The sequence below is a fragment of the Pinus tabuliformis genome, chromosome 8 (assembly GCF_031772625.1).
Source record: "Pinus tabuliformis cultivar Carrire ecotype Pingquan chromosome 8, CPIR1, whole genome shotgun sequence".
Classification (NCBI taxonomy): domain Eukaryota; kingdom Viridiplantae; phylum Streptophyta; class Pinopsida; order Pinales; family Pinaceae; genus Pinus; species Pinus tabuliformis.
Genome location: NC_142294.1, coordinates 1,697,149,341 through 1,697,166,607, shown reverse-complemented (window position 1 = coordinate 1,697,166,607; position 17,267 = coordinate 1,697,149,341). Strand labels below are relative to the sequence as shown.

The 17,267-nt window shown below is 36.5% G+C and overlaps 1 protein-coding gene across 1 annotated transcript; it reads left to right on the top strand.

Annotated features, from left to right (window-relative positions):
* The first annotated feature begins 2,302 nt into the window (after positions 1–2,302).
* Positions 2,303–12,094, top strand: LOC149242785 (zinc finger CCCH domain-containing protein ZFN-like). Its single transcript, XM_089374318.1, has 8 exons — positions 2,303–2,718; positions 6,163–6,329; positions 6,839–6,901; positions 7,268–7,387; positions 7,739–8,035; positions 8,698–9,051; positions 10,336–11,676; positions 11,798–12,094. Exons 1-7 carry the CDS (start codon positions 2,604–2,606, stop codon positions 10,624–10,626), a joined length of 1,407 nt encoding a protein of 468 aa, XP_089230444.1. The 5' UTR covers positions 2,303–2,603; the 3' UTR covers positions 10,627–11,676; positions 11,798–12,094.
* Positions 12,095–17,267: the final 5,173 nt, after the last annotated feature.

Sequence of the window (17,267 nt, the reverse complement as noted above, 5' to 3'; positions counted from 1 at the left end):
TTGCTCATTGAAAAGAGAAAATCAACTAAAATTTGTACTTGGCTTCACCCACAAAAGGCAACATTACCATTCACATTAACACATAACAACCTTTGCTACTTAAACACATCACAACTCAAAAAATCACTCATACAGAACTTGCACATTGGATCATCCATGAACCATTGCATCAACTGCCATTTTCTTTTTTTGACAAAGCATTTGGATGACAATGCTCTTGGTTGTTACCAATTTTTTACTATTACAAGGATTCCATTAATGACACCTCTTTGTTAGCACGTAGTCAATGTTTGCTACCTTAACATGACTTCACACTTCATAGAGACACAACAACCCAATACTTGTATTTGGCCACAAACTCTACATGTAATGTGATCATTCATTAATAACAACTTTGCATAAGAAAACACATAATCACTATTTTAACACTTCATGACTAAAAAAACACATTTACTAAAAACTTGTGAAATAAGATAACACTTGTGAAATAATATATTCTTGTAGCAAACATAGCTCATTTTCCAATGAATCTTTTTACATAAATCCTAAAAGGATTTCCCTTAAATTTGGAATTAAAAATAAAAAAATGCAATGTTGAAGGTTCCCTAATGGAAATCGAGGTTTACGGAATCTATTTACAATGCTAAAAATTGTTTCATTGATAAAATTGAGATTTTCACTACCAAATTTGATGAAGTCATTGGAAGGAAACAATGGTTTACTATATAATAGTTGACTCCAAGGCGTGCATCTTGTCTCATCGATGGACACTACACTAACACATAAATTAACATTCATTTTCACAAAAAAATATGACAAGATCCTTGATTAATCTAATTTTGTTTTTGTTTTTTTTTTTTTTTCCGAAGGTGGCAAAACCTCTCAAACTCAGGTGTCAAACCAACAGTGAGGACAGCCATCTCTGGCTGCTATCCGCGAATGTCGATTTGACTCATCACCGTTATCAAGGAAAACCACGCCACCTGTAATAACCCGCTGGTGGTCCGTAAGGGAGCAGGCTTTCACTCCTGCCAGATGCCTCTGGGTCTTGGGCTGTTAACCTGTTTCCTTACGTCCGAGGAAGACGAGCTCTTCGCCAAGCAGAAGCAGTTTTACGGCATACTCCAGGCCGATTGTTTTTGTTTTTTTTATCAAAGAAAAATCACCATTTTGTTAAAAAATTGAATAAAAATTATATTTTCATATACAAAATATACTTGCAAATTTGATGCCCATTTAGTTTTCCTCGATTGAAAAATAATATGTTTTATTCTATTTCTTCTTTCTGACCTTTTGCTACCGTAGAGAAAAGTTCTAATATCATTAACTATGATTCAAAATTCAAATAACCAACATCTTATTGAAATTCGAGATATTTGATTCATAAAATTTCTTAGTTACACTTAATAAAACTTTATACATGACTATTACACTTAAATTGGAGAGCTTGTCAATTCACTGCATCTTCAATACAATGATTTTTTTTTCTTTTTTCCTTTTGTATGTGGTTCACGGTCCTCGAAGATCAATGACTATACATCCACAAAATATTTATACTAGGTAGATCTATCCAAAAGGATTACTTCCAACCGACTCAACTACGAAACCTGATTCCAAGATGAGGCAAATCTTTCCAAAAGATTTTACTTCTTGCTGACTCAATCATGCCGCTGGACTCCAAGAGCACACATATTTATCAATTTTTTTTTTTTTTTTTTCCTACCGACTCTATCACAAAACCTAACTTAAAAAGTGTCGAGAAAATTGAACTCGTAACCTTTCAATAACAAAAATGCTTTAACAACGAAAACTCGACCAACTGAACTAATTCTAAAAATTCCCCAATATATAATCTTATCGTCATAATAACGACTCGAAATAACCCCTAAACACAACATTTCCCACAGGCACACATCATCTTAAACAACTTCAATAGTTTATTACACAATATTAAAATAAGATATTTTTATTAAAATATATTAAAAAATTAGATATTTTTAATTTAGAGGAGGAAAATCCCCCACCTCATAAATTCCTAAAAAGAAAAAAGCAAGAATAACAACAAGAAAGCTGTCCGAAGCCGTCGATTCCCAAGGAGATCCTACGTGGTGGGTTACGAACCGTCCATTCCACTGAAGCGAAAGTACTGGCCGCGACACTTTGCACGCGTGGGCAAGGCGGCTTTTAATGGCACGGACACAGTCCAGGTTCCTTAAACGCGGTTTTCCACATAAAACCGCCTTAAAAAAAAACCTCTTTTCGAACCTTTATGTCTCGGTAATTATTGACGCGCGGTTTCACCGCGCGGTTTGGGCGAAGAAAAAGCGGACAAAGTGAGATGAATGAATGAATGAATGGATTCCTCTCCTCGGAAGGCAAAGCTCCTCTGTGGAGAGGACGCCATTGTTTGATTATTTTTTAACGAATTTTTTTAATCAGATCGATCTGTGGGATGAGGCAAAACCCATCTGCAGAAGCCTGTGAAGAGTGAGATTTCGTTTTCAAGGAGCCTTTTTGATCCCGAATTGGAGGAGAAACAGAGAAACATGGTGTTTGTGGTATAGCGGTTTTGCTTTTTTCGGTTTACAATTGTACAGGGTTTGATGGATTACAATGCGGCAATGCAAGGCGGTTTTGCGAGGCAGCGGGGTTTGGTGATCGATCCTGATGGCTGGCAGCAGCATGGGAGGCCGAGAGCAGAGATTGCTGGAGTTGAAGGTATGTGTGGCTGAGATGATGAATTGAAATTGCGGTGTGATGAGATTGAATTGGGGGGTTTTTGATTGAATTTGTTTGCATTATTCAATGGTATTGGATAGGCATTGTTGGGTCAGTTTGCTAGTATAGTTAGGGTGTGAATTGGGATGGATGGGAACCGGGTTTGGGTTATGGGGGTTGGGATTATGTGGCTTCAAGCATTTGTTGCTAGTGGATGATTGTATAGGTAGGAGCATTTGTTACATAATGTGTGGAATGGGTTTGGGATGGTAGGGGATTGTAGTTGATGAAATGGTTTTGTGCTGGGGGTCCATGGATGGCAATTGATGAAGTGGCTTTGGGCTAAGAGTCCATGTATAGAAATTAGCGTAATCGGCGTCGATGGTTCAGATCTCATTGGGTTCATTGAGAAGAGGCTGGGAATTGATGGGGTGGTGGGTTTGAGATTGGGGTTAGTGGGTGCAATTGAGCAGAGAATGGGAGTTGATGAGGTTGTGGGTTTGAGCCTGGGTTTAGTGGGCGCAATTGAAAATCCGTGGTTAGGACTTGAGATAATCCAGGCCGCAGGGAGTGCCTGGGTAAGCATGGAGTTATGTTTGAGCTCTGAGCTTTGTTGGCCCAAAAGCCAGAGTCTTCCAGATAATGTGTTCAGGGGGTTGGAAGTAATGAGATGGAATTGTTCGAGTCATGAGTGGGGATTGCGAACAAAGCGTGGCAACTGGAATTCCCCTGTTGATGGAATTAGAATGTTCCTTAAACTGTGAAAAGTGCTATTTGGGCTTTATTTCCACTAGTGATCTTGGATATCAGCGATGCTAATTAACATGGAGGGAATGAGTTGAGTTGGATCTAGTGTTTGGTAGATTTCAATTGATAAATGTGAACGGGTGGATCTTGTTGATAATGCAATTGGCGCTTTATCTGACATTTTATATCAGGGAGACTTCCCGGGCTCTCCAACAATGTTAGAGGGTCTATGCATTAATGAGAAATCTGCGCTTGGATTGCCGCAAGGGAGCTCAGACATGGGTGATGTTTATTAATATGCTGGGGATGGACTTGGTTGGTTCTAGTTGTAGGTGCGTTGCAATCGATAAAATGCGGGGATAAATTTTGATAATTACGCGATTGGTTTTTTAATCAAACATTTCCTTGCTGGTTTTTATTGGCGAAGATATTCGTTAGTTTATGGACGTCTATTTTTTGGAAACTTCTCAATCATTGCGGGAGACTGTACATAGTAACCAGACAATCTGTGCTTAGATTTCTATAAGGAAGATTAGACATGGGCAATGTTAGTTAACGTGGAGAGGATGAGTTGGATTGGTTTTAATTTTAGCTGGATTGCAATTGATAAAATTCAGGGGTATGCATTTGGTGACAATGTAAACGACTTTTCATAGACATTTCCAGGATTTCCTTGTTGGTTGCTATGATGAAGTGTTCCTCGCAATATCAGAATAGTGTAATTACTAATAGGTAGTTAATCTGAGAATGAGCAGGTCTAGTGTTTAGTGGGTTGTACTGTTGATAAAGTGCACTGGGCATTAAATCTCAAAAATATTTGACTTGATGGTTGTGGGTTGTCATTGGTAAAAGTCCACTGGGCATTGGATCACAAAAGGAATTGACCTCATAGTTGTGGGTTGTGATTGATAAAGTGTACTGAGAAAATTAGCTCTGGCCTAGTGTTTTTTTTTTTTTCTAAGGAAAGCCCTGTGGGGAAACCCAAGGGATGCTTCCCATGTTCCTGGATGGCACCCCTAGTAAACCTGTTGGTGTAGACTGCTTTGCCTAACCCAGGGTAATTTGAACTGGGCATTTGTTGGCACAGAACTAGCCAAATCCGCAGCAACATTGGCAAAGCTAACCCCTTGGACTTTTCCTGTTCTATTGTTTTGTGGATTTTGCAATCAAAGAAATCCGAAATAGATTTGGTTTGGCAGGTAGTGGGTTGCTCACAAAGTGTAAAATTTGAGTTAGGGGTGCTCTGGGTGGATAATATGATATGTGTTGCCGTAGATGTTGGTGCATTGCCATTGCTGAAATGCACCTGGCAAGATTTAGTAGCAGTGAATTGATTGCAATTGATGAAGCTCAAGGGCAACTTTGGTAAAAATACACCAGACAGGCTACTATCTGAACTGGGTTTGGTGGCTGCGAGCTTGATGAACAGTTCTGAGTGGAATTCTCATAAGAGTGAAACAGGTGTCTAAGCTGGAAACATTTTTCAACAACTGTTTAGTGGGATGCACTGTAGATTAAATGTGCCGTCTCATCTAAAATGTGTTTTACCTAGCAGTTACTTTGTTGCAACTGATGAATTGTCTGTGGTAATATTAATCTCGCTTGGAATTCGTGGTTGCAATGGGTTTGCTAAAATGGTCAGTGGGTTGTAATTTGACATTGTAAAGTTAAATGAGGGCATTGATCTAATCTGCTGTTAGCAAGGGCAAGGTTGCAAAGGTTGTTAAGGGTTTCAGAAATATAGTGTTCCAACTTCTAAGTAATCAACTTTGCAATTTTTTCCAAAGAAAACATCGTAGGGAAATTTCTGAGAACTTACTCCCATTCACAGATGGTACCAAGTGCAAACCCATCAGGGATGAGTATGTTGCCTGAACCTACAGGCACACCACAGAGGCAGCCAGCCTGGGGAATTGACTCTCAGAACTTGTGCATGAAGCACAAAGCACTCAACCACTTGAGTTAGCCTACCAGGTTCTAACTCTGCAATTTACACAAATTGAACGGTTTTGTTTAAGGTTGTTCTGAGGGAGTGTGGTATGCAGGTTTATGTTAATATTGGTACCACTAGTCATGATTTGTAATGTCAGGATTGGCTCAATGTCATAGTACTTCCTACAATTGGTGGATTTACTAGTGGTTGGATTCAAATAGTATGAAGTCTTTTCTCTGGTTGTCAAGTGATGTAAGTAGGTTTGGTGTAGTGATGGATTTCTCTAGTCACTAGTGGTTAGTGCTTTGCTATTGCCGAATTCTTCCTGTCGTCAACTTTCAGGTATAGTGCAAACAAGTGGTTGATCTTATCAGCTGTCAAGAGCGCTTAGCCACATGTTTTACTCTCCATGTTACCTTAACAGTAGGTTTGAAGTGGTCCTAAGTGGGTTGGTTTTTGGGATTTTGACATCAAAAATGGCACACTGTAATAGGATGTCAAATCATAGGTGGAGTAATCTGGCTGTTAGAATATAACACAAATAATAAGTATTAAGAGTTATGCAAGTCACCTTATTCAGTGATATGTGAGCAGTGGTATATTATAAATTTATATTTAATTGGGTTGTGGGTATCACACCTCGGGCTCCTGGGTATCTACTATGGTGCACCATAACATGGATACATGTGACATTTAGTATTTTCTCCATATTATTGTGTAATCTCATCAGAATGTAGTCTTACAATGAAAATTATATATTGCAGAGGCTATGTGGCAAATGACTCTGCAACAACAGCATGAGAGTTTGGAGCCAGAAATTGGTTCTTATCCAGAAAGGCCCGGTGAACCTGACTGCACATATTACATGCGGACTGGACTTTGTGGCTTTGGCATGAGCTGTCGGTTTAACCATCCTCCAAACAGGAAGCAGGTATTTTCGCCCCTTTGGTTCTCTTGCTATCTCCCTAATTTGAATTTGACCAGGGCTTTACCTAATCAGTTGTATGTATATGGTAAACTTGGATAGAACTGCAATGTTTACGACCTTAGTACTTTGGGCAGTTCTCACAGATTGTTAAGATAAACTAGTTAAATTTTCTCTGTGCAGTTAACATGAAATGCTAGTACCAAGCCTTGCTTCTTGCAGGTTGTTACATATTATTAGAATACTGATATTTCCTTCTATCTACTAGTTGGTAATGAGTAATCTGTCATACTGTTAATAGCAGTCTCAAGACTGTTGGAAGTGAGCCCTGTGGGATTGGTCTACTTTATAATGAACTAGGGTTAACATTTGCAATCCTCTGTGATTTCATTTCCACATCCCCCAATGATAGGTTAGGGATCTCAATAATAGTGTAGTATATCATTTTATTATAATATTTTTCATTTTTGTGATAAAAATGTGAATTTTCTGGTTTGCTTAATGTGACATGCTAGGCTGCAGCAGCTGCAAGAAATAAAGGCGAGTATCCTGAAAGATTAGGTCAACCTGAATGCCAGGTATTAATTTGCTGACTTACATTGGAAGTAAAGGTTATACTGTTTTTTTTCATAACATTGTATCATTCCTCTTAACTATTTTCTTATTGTTTGGAGGATTTTATAGCCAAAACAATTGTTTCTGCAACTTGAAAAGCCCTATATTTTCCACCAGATATCTATCATTTCTATCATATTATGGTGTCTATACCACTTTTTGATTGGGCATTTTCTTATATCTGGCTTGTAACGTGAGAATGACTATAGAGAGAATTAATTAATTTCTTTCTTGTTTCATTATCTAGATTCCATCTTGTGTTTTGTTATACTTTAGATAATCCTATGTCTCATCTTTCGTTGTAATATGTCTTGAATTGTCTTATGTAGTATTATTTGAAGACGGGAACTTGCAAATTTGGTGCTACATGCAAGTTCCATCATCCAAGAGATAAAGCAGGAAGCACAGGACGGGCAGCAATAAATGTCTTAGGCTACCCAATACGCCCGGTTTGTAGTCCATCTTCTTTATGCGGATCAATTAAGTGAATATTATTTACGTTAAATATAGTATTTTCTCTTTTGATATTGCAATTGGTTTTTGTCCCATGACTAAATTCATGTACTATACATAGATTTGAGTAGAAATGTATCTTGAGTTATATAATGAGTGATGTGGGAAATATGGCCCAACATAATCCATGAATCTTGTTTCTAAACAACACTTGCTTGGTTAACACTTGGGACCTGGCTTTCTGGCATCCCCAACTTCCTTTACTGTGATTGTAATATTATTGCATATTTAGAAAATGTTACATTGCTCATGTGAACATCTCATTGATATTATTTACTGTTGTACAGAATGAAAAGGAGTGTGCATACTATTTGAGAACAGGACAGTGCAAGTATGGTGCTACTTGTAAATTCCATCATCCACCACCAGTTGGTCCATTAGTTCCAGTGCGTGGGTCTTCACTTTTCACACCTGTACAATCTCCAACAACTCCTGGCCCTCAAGCCTATCCAGGAAGTCTGCAAACATGGCCAATGCAAAGGGCGTCGTTTATTCAGAGCCCTCGCTGGCAAGGCCCTTCTAGTTATACACCATTGATCCTTCCTCAAGGAATAGTGCCAGTTCCTAGCTGGAGTACATATCCTGTAAGCTTTTCCTCTAATTGCTCAGACAAGTTGGCTATTTATTTATATTTAATATTTTTTTCTTTATTATTAAATTTGCTAGTCGCATGATTTTTAGTTTGGGGAATTTTTAAAGGTTTTCTTTCTTGGCATAGCAATTGGGAAGATTGTTATTCTTCCTGGTTGTGCTTTCCGGTGATAAGGAACTAAGATGAACGAAGCAAAGAAGATTCTTGCATTTGTTGTACTTTATATTTGAACTAACCCACATTTATGCCCTGAGCTGAGATTTGTTTGTAGCTTGCTTTTGCACATTTTCTTTTTGTTGTGGTCTCGATTCTTGAGGCTGTGAGATGCAAACTATATTAATTTATTGCATTTGTTGTATGCGCAGACTGTAGATCAATTGTGTCCTTTGTTCTTGTTACAGTATGCAATGAGTATTGATGGTTGTCATGGTGTTTATTAGTTACATGATTACATCGCATCTTTTATTGGATATTTGCAATATTAATATCTAGAGTCTAGAGTGCTGCCTAATTCACAGTAGCCAAGACTTTGACTTGTAGCAATCACCTTAATTTGCAAGTTGTCATGGGTACGTGTCTCAGTTGGAGAGCATATCATTTAGAGACCATTCCATTCTTTCTAACCTCAAGTTTTTTTTTCCTCTTTACTTGCAGCAAGGACAGGTGGGTTCAATTTCATCTTCAGATGGTCAGCAACAAGCAATAGGAGCAGGTTTGGTCTATGGGCCCACATCCCAAACAGATCCAATGGCCTCTGGAATTCAGGGTACCTTTTCTTCTTTTCCACCTGGATCTCCAGGCATGGGGCCTCCAACGTTACAATTGCCATCGAGCAGTGCCCAGAGGGAAAGTATGTTCCCTGAAAGGCCTGGTCAGCAAGAATGTCAGTTCTACATGAAGACAGGCGACTGTAAATTTGGCATGACCTGTAGATACCATCATCCTAAAGAGAGGATCATTCCTATTCCAAACTGTGTCCTCAATTCTGTTGGCTTACCTCTGCGACCTGTAAGATTTTGCTTGTATTACATTTTGTTCTGTTTTAATTTTTCTTTTAGAATTGTAGGTCGATTTTCATGCCTGATCTTGATTTAAAGTTGTTCATGTTGAATGCAAGGGATTCTATGCTCTTATGCATTTGCTTGGGATGAGATGTGATAGTTTATATTCCATTCCATTTTCCCTGCTTAATGTTCTTCATTTGTGATGAGAGTCCTAGTAGCATGTTAACAAAAACTACTTTTGATGCTTTCTTTTGATGCTTTCTTCTGACATGTTTCTTTGCAGCTTGGAATTTGCTCTTATGCTGTACTGCATTCAATAACCTTCTTTTGGATGTTTTACCCATGTCATATTAAGAATTATATCCAACCATTAAAAAAACCTTTGACTTGAAACATGCAATTGTCAGTGTTGCATGATTTCTTGGATGAGCAAATATAACTTTGGCATGATGTGTAGATACCATCATCCTAGAGAGAGGATCATTCCCATTCCAAATCGTGTACCTCTACGACCTCTAATATTTTGCTGTTTTTCCATTTTGTTCTGGTTTAATTTTTTTTAGAATTGGAAGTAGATTGTTCATGCCTGATCTTGATTTGAAATTGCTCATGTTTAATGCATAGCGTCCTAAGCTCTTATGCATTTTCTTGGGATGAGGTGAGATAGTTTATTTTCAGTTTGCCCTGCTTAAATGTTTCCCATTTGTGATGAGAGTGTTAGTAGCAAGTTAAAAGAAACTGCCTTTGTTGCTTTCTTGTAACATATTTCTTTGCAACTTTGGAAGTTGCTCTACCATGCATTGCATTCAATAACCTTCCTTTGGATGTTTTACCTGTGTCATATTAATAGTTATACCAAGCCATCAAGAAAACCTTTGACTTGAAATGTGCAATTCTCAATGTTGCATGATTCCTTTGATGAACACATATAACTGAAACACCAGAGCTAAGAGATGGTTTCACTAAGGTCTTCAACAACTGCATGAACAGTACAAGGATTTGAATGCATCAGTTTAGGATTGTCAGGTCTTTCAGGCAAAGTTTGGAGGTTAAACTGAAATTTTTACTTATTTTGATACATCATAATTAACCAGGCTTAAAGTTAGACTGAAAAACTGGTGTGCTTGTTCAATTTTGGAATATACCTAACATAATTGCATCATGGTTAATGTGGGTACACTTATTCTCACTGTCTATGTTGCATTTGTTGCCCCCATAAATATTGTACCATTCACGTGTCTCTTTCTTTGTCATTCTGAACCTCTCTCTGGTTCATGTGATTAAACAGGGGGCCCCAGTATGCATGTTCTTCTCTCGTTATGGTATCTGCAAGTTTGGACCAACCTGTAAATTTGATCATCCCATGGGACACTCTAGTTACAGTCAGTCAATCTCTTCACCAATTGATATTCCGGTTGGTCGTCATCAGATAGGATCTGCATCAGCTACTCTTGCTTCAGGTCCTTTGTCTTCAGACTCGGTTGTGGATTCTGGTGGAGGAAAGTCTATAGAACACACTTCTACAGCAGAAGCTCGTCAGCAGTCATCTGGTGTTGAAAATTTAGGGCCAGATGCATAATGTTTCCACTTCAAGAAGAAAAGTTGGCTTTACTTTTTTGCAAGGTTGACAGGCTCCACTGGTTTAAACTTTAAACGTGAACCAGCTGTCTATTCTGTCAACTGGGTGCATAAGCCACACTAACATTGTCTGTTCAGGTTCTTGACCAATAAGCAGCAGATAATTTCTTCATGATAGTTGTGACCAGAGCTGTTTGGAATATGATGAACATAATGAAGCTCTTCATAATTGTCAAAGTCACCAGTTTGCGTTGGACAAGGCTGGATGAATTTCATTGTAACTAGAAATTTCATTAGCCTTTGTTTCCTCCTATGAAAAGAAAGATGCTTTTTTCCGTGTTGATCAAGGCACACATTTCTCTTCCTCTTTTGGGTGGTCTTCTTAAGTCCCTTGACTTTCATAAACATTGCTTCTGCCAGGTCCTTCTGTAGTCTCAATCAATAACTTCCTTGTGAGGCTTGCCTCTGTTTACTGTTCAGCATTGTAGCTTTCAGCCAATGTGCTAGATTTCTCCAGTTTCTAATGCTATTATGTCAAATGCATCCTGTGTCCTACTATGCTTATTTTCTCCTTTTAGGCTTGTAATTAGTGAATTTGGTTTGATTGGTTTGTACATTCCATTGGAAACCATTATCCTTGACAGTTCTCTCTGTAACTTGATTTGGGGACGTCCTTACTACTTTGTTCTCTAGTTACTGTTAATGCCTGTGATTTTATTGTCCTTGTCATCAGTGGCCTTTCACTAGATGCCATTTTGTGCTCAAGCCATGTAAGTTCACCTCTATCTACTTGTCAGCATCCTTCCTTTTAGTTATCATCTGTACAATCTAAGTGCTATTATTTTATTTATTCTGCATTATCAAATGCACCTTGAAATTACTGGGGTCTAGTTGGTCTTTCTTTGTCTGCAGTATTTTTTAGTAGTCCCTTCCATCGTACATTCATCTTCCAAGTTCTTATGCTCAAGCCTTGACTCAATGCAACCTAGTTGGCGACATGAGCACATTTACTGGAAGCATTGAATGGCTTCATATTCTTCAATTGGTCAAGGTAATCTTCATTCTGCATATTGGTTGGCTTTGATGTCTTCATTTATTTTTTATGCAGAACTGATCTGGCTTTGAGAAGTTGGTGACTCATCGGTTATGGCTTTGAATGATGTGTCTTCCAGACCTGTGAAATTCCAGCTTTCGTATTCTTGACAACAGCTTTGTTGAAGCATAGAATTGGAATGAGCACCAGAACCAATTCATATTTTAGAGACAACTGGTAGATTCTCTCCTCTGCAAGTCTCAGGGGAGAGCTTTGATCAAACAGTTGGAACTCTTGACATTTGAGAAACTCCAGTTAGAAATATCCATTTTAAATGTATGCTATTTTTCTGCTTTGGATCCATGAAAAATTGAGAAACACTTCTCAGGTTTGGATAATAATATTTTTAGAGTCATGATTCATGAGGTATTTCATACTAGGGGCTACATTTCTTGGCAATACAGGTCTTTTGAATGGTGCAATCCTTTTAGTATTCCGTACATTCATAAGCTTGAGGGCTATAAATGGATAATTATTTATTTCGGGGGAAAAGTATTAGGTTTTCAAACTTGAGACAGTCTCTGTTGATGGATACTGATATATACATTTGTCGGTAGAGTCATGTGGAAACCTGTGCTGATTATCAAAAATAGTTTTTTAAGAATGTAGAAAGCAAAATAAATATTTGTAATTATTTTGAATTTAGGTAGTGTGTGTTAACTTTGAATTATGTGAATGCATTTGACAACGAATAACTTAACTTTCTCGACACCCAATTTCATGCAGGATACCTACAAATGTACTTCAACTTCCAGACTCAATTTCATTCAGGATACGTATAAATGTACTTATTTGGGCAAGCATTGCATCCATTGTTGGTATTTATTGGGTTTGGGGCATAGCACAGAATGCGAGAATTGTTTCCTAGGCCAAATGTTCTCTTTAGCCCAAAAAGGAAAATAGTATTATATCAATCAGAACACACAATGCTCATATGTTGCAGAAAAGGCTGAACTGAATTCACTTGACCTTCAACTCAATATGATATGAGATGGGTATATTTATTTGTTTATCTTCTTGCCTTCTCTTATTGGGTTGGTTGGATGGATCTCTGCTGTCTAAGCAAAGTTAACCCATCATAGAAAGATGAGATAATCCAACTCTCATAAAAAGGGCCTTTGTAGCTATCCACCTCCGAACCAAGAGAATCAACAAAGAATCTTCACACCCTGACCACTACATCCTTTTCATTGAAATTAATCGAACTTTAATATGCTAGTTTATGTAGATTTACTTCCGAAAACTCTTGAGAATAATGCAAGTCTCAGATAAACTACATTCCAAAAACCGAAGAAAATGTATCTTCAAACTGGACAATAAATAGAGTTCAGAACATCCAAGTGCCTAAGAAAACATATTTGAAAAGTGGAAAGAAAAAAGTTGGCCCTTGATAAAATAGTATTTAGTGTCTTAATAGGTGGAAGAAAGTATATATTTCGGAAAGTGAAAAGAAACTAAACACGATAAACTTTGAGAAAGGGAAAAGTAAGTAGACACATTAAAATAATATTTTAATAATAGTTTATGTAATAACTTCCAAAAAGGTTAATATAGAATGAGGTTAATAATATCTCAAAAAGTGGAAAGGAGAAAATAAATTTAGGATGTGATAAATAATATTTTATGAAAAAGGTTGATAACAAATGAAAGTATCTGAGATGATTCAATTTACGGTTCTGCATCAGATTATTTAGTTTAGAGTTATCCAAATAAATAAATTTTAAGGTTAGTTAATTTTGGAAAATCAGAAAGAGTATTTTGATTACTAAAACACTCCAAGAATACAAAAATATTCATATGGTGAAGTATTAATATATGAAGATAAGATTATTCATGTTATAATTTTGGGACTTTATACAGAAATATTCATATGGTGAAGTATTAATATATGAAGATAAGATTATTCAGTTTATATATCAGTTGATCGAAGTGTTAAAATGATAATAATTTTTTTGGTAAGTTTGTTAGGACTATATTTTTATCATGTTTTTTTTTCGGATAAGGGAGGAAATAAAAATGTTTTTGTTAAAATGGTAGTTATTTTTTTGGTAAGTTTGGTAGCATTACATCTTCATCATGTCCAATATATCATCTTGATTTGGGCAGGGAACACTATATCTTCATCATGTCCAATATATCATCTTGATTTGGGCAGGGAATTGAACTCACAATTTCATATCAAGGAGTGTCTTAACAGAGCGCTTTATCATCATCTCTCCAAGACCCCTTGGACGATAGTTAATTTTTTTAAAATCAGAAAGTATTTTAATTATTATAATGATCCTAATTAGAAGCTATGCATAAAAATTTATATGGTGCATGATTCAAGTAAAAGAGGTTAAGGTGAATGGCTATTTGTATATTTAAAAAATATTCATATCCATTTATTATACATTGTTAGAAAGAATGAAGTCACAACAACAAATGAGGGATTTTTAGTGTAATGTAGCTGCTCCCATTATCCCCTTCATTCATAGACTAAGTATGGAATAAGCTTCATCTCCCAAATTGGGATAAACTTCAAAGCTTCTTGGACAATTGGTAGAGGAGGTTGAGGCTTCCATGGTTTATATAATCCTAGTGCTATTTGGTTCACATCACTGGTTGGTTTGGATAAATGAGGTTCATCTTTGTAACCCTGGCTTTGTTTGGATAAGTGAGGTTCATCTTTGTAACAAATTGTTTCTGCAATATGATTTATGCAATGGGGGATAATAAGTCTTGTTTGTGCAAATATAATTTATGGAGTAGAGCATAATTAATGAGAAGAATATTATAATAATTTTAATGTTTAATAATATTTATGTGATGAAGGATGAGACAAAGTGAAATAGATCAAAGTGATTGGCTAATTGTGTATTTTAATAATGTTTCATTTTTTTTTTGGTATAACAATGACTTTGCTTTATAATGCTTTTCCTGGCAGAAGTAAAATTGTTATGTCATGATTCACATTTTGCTTTAGAGATGCAAGTCAGAGTGATTATGTTAATTTCCATCTATTTTTTCCGAGGGAAATTGTGACATCCTTAATAACTTATTGCTTACCATTAAAGAAAATCTAGGTTTTTAATAATATTCACACCATAAATGTTATCATGGGCTTTTTCGTAATGATTTTTTATGGAAGAAAATGATATTATATAAACAAAACCTTAGCAGGAAAGAAATAGATTTTTTTCAAATTTTCTATAAGAAAATGATATTATATAAGCAAAACCTCACTAGCACAGACAATGAATTAACTAGAGGGATTGATAGTTTTCTTTATTATTTTAGTGACTTTTTACACTAACTAAATTATCCATATGGAAGTTTGCATCACAAAGATTAAAAGACAAGCTTCTTATGCAAAGCCTCACTAGCAAAAGCAATCAGTGAAGAAGAGGGCTTATAGTTTTCTTTATTATTTTGGTGACTTACACTAACTAAGTTACCCATATGGAAGCTTGCATCACAAAGATTGAAAGACAAGCTTCTTATTCTAACATCTTTATGCATATATTTTTACAAGTGCAAATTTTACAAGTAAACAAAATTTAACTTATGAAGCCAAGGATTAAATTTCATAAATTTCATATTGAACTCATTTTTGTACTCAAATGGTATTGGAACTTTTGGCCACAAATGGACTTCCTTGTTCATGAAAGTCATGGTATTAATATTTCAAGAGTCTCCTTGAATTTGTCTCATATATTTGAGTTATCAACTTTTGGTTTATAGTGAAATGATTTAATTTCAAAGCGATCATTTAGGGATCTTTCCAAAAAATTGCCTAGTTTGTAATTTATTTATATATATATATATATCGGACATAGAACATTATATATTCCATATGAGGAATATGCATATATCGTCAATTAGTGCCAACATCTGTCATGTCACTTGTGGGAATTGAACTTGGGTGGGGAGGATTCCATTCCTTCCTCCCAACCACCTATAATAACCCCAATTGTGTGTGTGTGTGTAAACCGAAACATGATTTATATTGATTAAAAATGTTGTGCCTTAGTTAATAGTCTGTACATAATTTTGCTTACTACAAATATGATTTTTTCCCAGGAAAAATCGTAACTTTCATTGATTTAGTTGATAATTACATGCTGTAGATGCTAGAAGCATATGTTGTATGAGTGGTCAGAGCCACTGCCTGTGATGTTCTATCTAGAAAATATATCTATCCACTGGTTGGGATACTGTTAAATAATTACATATGACATGTTCTTGTAATATATAGACATGAGATGTACAGAGCAAAAAAGATTAAATACATAAAAAATTCTAATAAGACAATAAAATCAGGGCCTATGGGCCCATTTTTGCAGTTGATCCTCAAATGGCCGATGGTAATCGCTGTAGTAGCCCTGATTTGATTGTTACTGAATCAACCAGAGCCCCCGTGGTTGGTGCGAGTCCTCTTTGGATAGTTGGTTAGAAATTTGATTGCGTTCCTTGTGTATATGATGACAATAGATATAATCAAAATATGTTTTTAGCATCATAGTTTCATCCAAAATATGCCGGAGTGTGTGAATGTGACTTGCAAATTGATGATTAAACCAATTTATGATTAGTTTAGAGTCGCCAAAGATCTGTGATCGGTGACATCTCTTCTCAAGTGCAAAATATAATAAATGATGAAAAGAACTAAGTTCAGCAAAATTATTTGTCCCATCCCTCAGTCCCATCTAGATCTTATAAAAGTGATTATTTGTGATGTGAATAAGGATGCCCTTGCCACAACCATGATGTTGTGCCAAGCCATCAAAATATGCCCATGGAGTGTTCCTTTCAATAATCTCAATAGAGATATTGCGAGCAGTGGGGGCCCGGTCTTCCTACTTGATGCAATGATATAAAGAGATTAGGTGAGCAGTAGCATGTGGCTAGCAAGGGAAGGTACTAGAAAATATGATTTTATTCCTTTGAGGTCAAATACAACAGCAGATCAGAATGGGAAGGTTTTGGATCTTGTGTGTTTGAGCTGATGTACACCACAATTGCCAAGCTTCCAAGATATCCTCGCCTTACCATCTAGATTGAAGATAAAGAAGTGTAAGTACTTCTTGCCAGAAAGCACTAGTAATAGGGCAAGTAAGAAATAGGCTATGAATAGATTCCGAGTCCTGTTTGCATAGAGGACACTAGGATGGGCCATGATAGGTTCACTTTTGGAGATTATCCCCAATAGAACCTTGTTTCGGAGAATGCACCACATAAATAACTTAGCTCTGGGTGGTGCCTTCAATTTCTAGAGAACATTCCACCACCAAGCAAGGATAGGGGGCTTAGGATCTAAAAAAATATAGAGGTAGCCATAATTGGGGGAATATTTTCCATTCTGTGAGTGATCCCAAATTAGATTGTCCTCCCCCTCAGTAATCTGGACATGAGTTTCAGAGAGAATTGATATAAGATTGCCAGTTGTTTTGCCAGATGGGAGGGATGCCCAAATATTCAGTGGATTTCCAAGCTTGTTTGAAGATAGAAGAGTTTCCCTGATCAACAATATGGGCAAGTCTAGTAAAACCAACATTGGTAAGGTAGTG

Coding starts and splice junctions, on each gene's coding strand:
- LOC149242785 (XM_089374318.1), top strand. CDS start 2,604: ATGGATTACAATGCGGCAATGCAAGGCGGTTTTGCGAGGCAGCGGGGT. Junction 2,719..6,162: donor AGAGATTGCTGGAGTTGAAG/GTATGTGTGGCT, acceptor TATATATTGCAG/AGGCTATGTGGCAAATGACT. Junction 9,052..10,335: donor TTGGCTTACCTCTGCGACCT/GTAAGATTTTGC, acceptor GTGATTAAACAG/GGGGCCCCAGTATGCATGTT.